This window comes from Procambarus clarkii, chromosome 39 (assembly GCF_040958095.1).
Source record: "Procambarus clarkii isolate CNS0578487 chromosome 39, FALCON_Pclarkii_2.0, whole genome shotgun sequence".
NCBI classification, from domain to species: Eukaryota; Metazoa; Arthropoda; class Malacostraca; order Decapoda; family Cambaridae; genus Procambarus; species Procambarus clarkii.
The window spans coordinates 20,436,962-20,439,443 of NC_091188.1; the positions used below are offsets into that span (position 1 = coordinate 20,436,962).

At 45.7% G+C, this 2,482-nt stretch overlaps 1 protein-coding gene across 1 annotated transcript; it reads left to right on the plus strand.

The window, feature by feature from the left end:
* The first annotated feature begins 494 nt into the window (after nucleotides 1–494).
* Nucleotides 495–2,075, plus strand: LOC138372601 (ovarian abundant message protein-like). The gene is made up of 2 exons (XM_069338090.1): nucleotides 495–519; nucleotides 1,288–2,075. Exons 1-2 carry the CDS (start codon nucleotides 495–497, stop codon nucleotides 2,073–2,075), a joined length of 813 nt encoding a protein of 270 aa, XP_069194191.1.
* Nucleotides 2,076–2,482: the final 407 nt, after the last annotated feature.

Sequence of the window (2,482 nt, forward strand, 5' to 3'; positions counted from 1 at the left end):
AATTATGGTTTTAAACTCTTAAATAAACTTTTATGATTATATGAAATCTAAAATATATGAATAAAACTGAACTTATAAGTATCCTTTAGGTCTGCAGCGGGCTCTTTTGCCTTGAATTTTCCCCATAAGAAACCTTCAAATCCACATGAGTATATTTTCCCCAAAAAAATATCTGGGAACCCTTACAGGTCAGCAGTAAGTGGGCTTGAAAACCAAAACTTACTGCTAAGGGGTCTATTTTCAGGGGGCCCAAAATAAAAAAACTTACCGCTGACCAGTTCTTCCCACTACTGAGGAGGACGTTAGATTTACCATGTTTCAAGAAGTACTGAGTGTGGCACCTATTAATGTTATATCAAGCAGTTCACTGGGATTGGATTAATCCAGGGTAGGCCTAGGTTGTAACTGAGGGTTGTCCAAGGGTATTTGTTACAGGAATCATATAAGATTCTTATTATGTACTCTTGACAGGACTCATGAGAGGGAAGAGCAGCATGAGTATGGTGCTGGTGTCAGGAGGCGAGTGTGTGCAAATTTAGATTATAATTAGCGAGACTATTACTGTGTGTCTAAATGCTCTAGAGTCATACTGCCTTAGAGCTTTCTCCCTATAATTACTAACTTGTTATGTATATGTTCTGGTGAAACTGGCAAGTTCCTCAAATAATAATTAGCGTATGTTCCATTATTAGGCTAATTAATGTTAATTGTTTATTAAATTAATTATCTTCACTGCTCGACATTCCAGCTGGTAGGATGTACCAGAGTTAAATACTCAGTGTTAAATATATATTTAATTATAGTTGAAAGCATCCGTGCTTCTATCATTTCTCTTTTGTACTAATTCTGTGTCTTCGTCACATGTCTCTATTTCCAGCAAGAAATAATAATTAATAATATTCCTTTCTGTCCCATTTTTAATTTTCATTTACTCTCCTAATAAATTTTCGGCACTTAAGTTAGTAGAAATGAATTTATATATTCTAATCGAAATTACGAACAAGTCATGAAATGCTTAACGAAATTATTGATACACAATACAAGTATTTATTGCGAAATGATTAGTTAGGTAAGTACTTAACTAGTGAATTGTTCCCAAGATGTCGTCTATGAGTAGATTAGAGACATAAATGAGGTAGTTTATCATGTGCAGAATTACTTATATTATTGCAATATGTTATAGTGCAGGGACATAGTAACCGATAAAGGATGGCAGTAAGTGGAAAAGCAGAGGCTAGTTACCGCAGTGTTGCAATATTGCCTTGTTGACCATATTGGTTTTGGCAGGACTTGTTTGTCTTATCTGCCTTGCTGATCGTGCTGGCCTTGCTGATCGTGCTGGCCTTGCTGATCGTGCTGGACTTGCTGATCGTGCTGGCCTTGCTGATCGTGCTGGCCTTGCTGATCGTGCTGGCCTTGCTGATCGTGCTGGACTTGCTGATCGTGCTGGCCTTGCTGATCGTGCTGGCCTTGCTGATCGTGCTGGCCTTGCTGATCGTGCTGGCCTTGGTGATCGTGCTGGCCTTGGTGATCGTGCTGGCCTTGCTGATCGTGCTGGCCTTGCTGATCGTGCTGGCCTTGCTGATCGTGCTGGCCTTGCTGATCGTGCTGGCCTTGCTGATCGTGCTGGCCTTGGTGATCGTGCTGGCCTTGCTGATCGTGCTGGCCTTGCTGATCGTGCTGGCCTTGCTGATCGTGCTGGCCTTGCTGATCGTGCTGGCCTTGCTGATCATGCTGGCCTTACTGATCGTGCCGGCCTTGCAAATCGTGCTGGCCTTGCTGATCGTGCCGGCCTTGCAGATCGTGCTGGCCTTACTGATCGTGCCGGCCTTGCTGATCGTGCTGGCCTTACTGATCGTGTCGGCCTTACTGATCGTGCCGGCCTTACTGATCGTGCCGGCCTTACTGATCGTGCTGACCTTGCTGATCGTGCTGGCCTTACTGATCGTGCCGGCCTTACTGATCGTGCCGACCTTACTGATTGTGCCGACCTTGTTGGTGTTGCTAGTTTTAATAGTCGTACTAGTATTGCTAGTCATGGTAGTACACGAGGCAATAACACGAACATGACATGAATGAGAAAAATTAAACGGAGCAATACAGGGATTCGACCAGCGACCTGGTACTCCCAGCCACGCAACTGACACCTGGCCGACGACACGGGTCACCTGTCACAGCATGCCTCCTCACGCCCACACACACGCCCACACACACGCCCACACACACGCCCACACACACGCCCACACACACACACACACACACACACACACACACACACACACACACACACACACACACACACACACACACACACTCCCACACACACACACACTCCCACACACACACACACACTCCCACACACACACCCACACACACACACACACACACACCCTCGCCATCCCCTCCCTCTCTCCCACCTCCTCCCCCCCTTCAATACACACTCAGACACACCTACCTCCCTCCCCCCCTCTCTCTGTCTCCC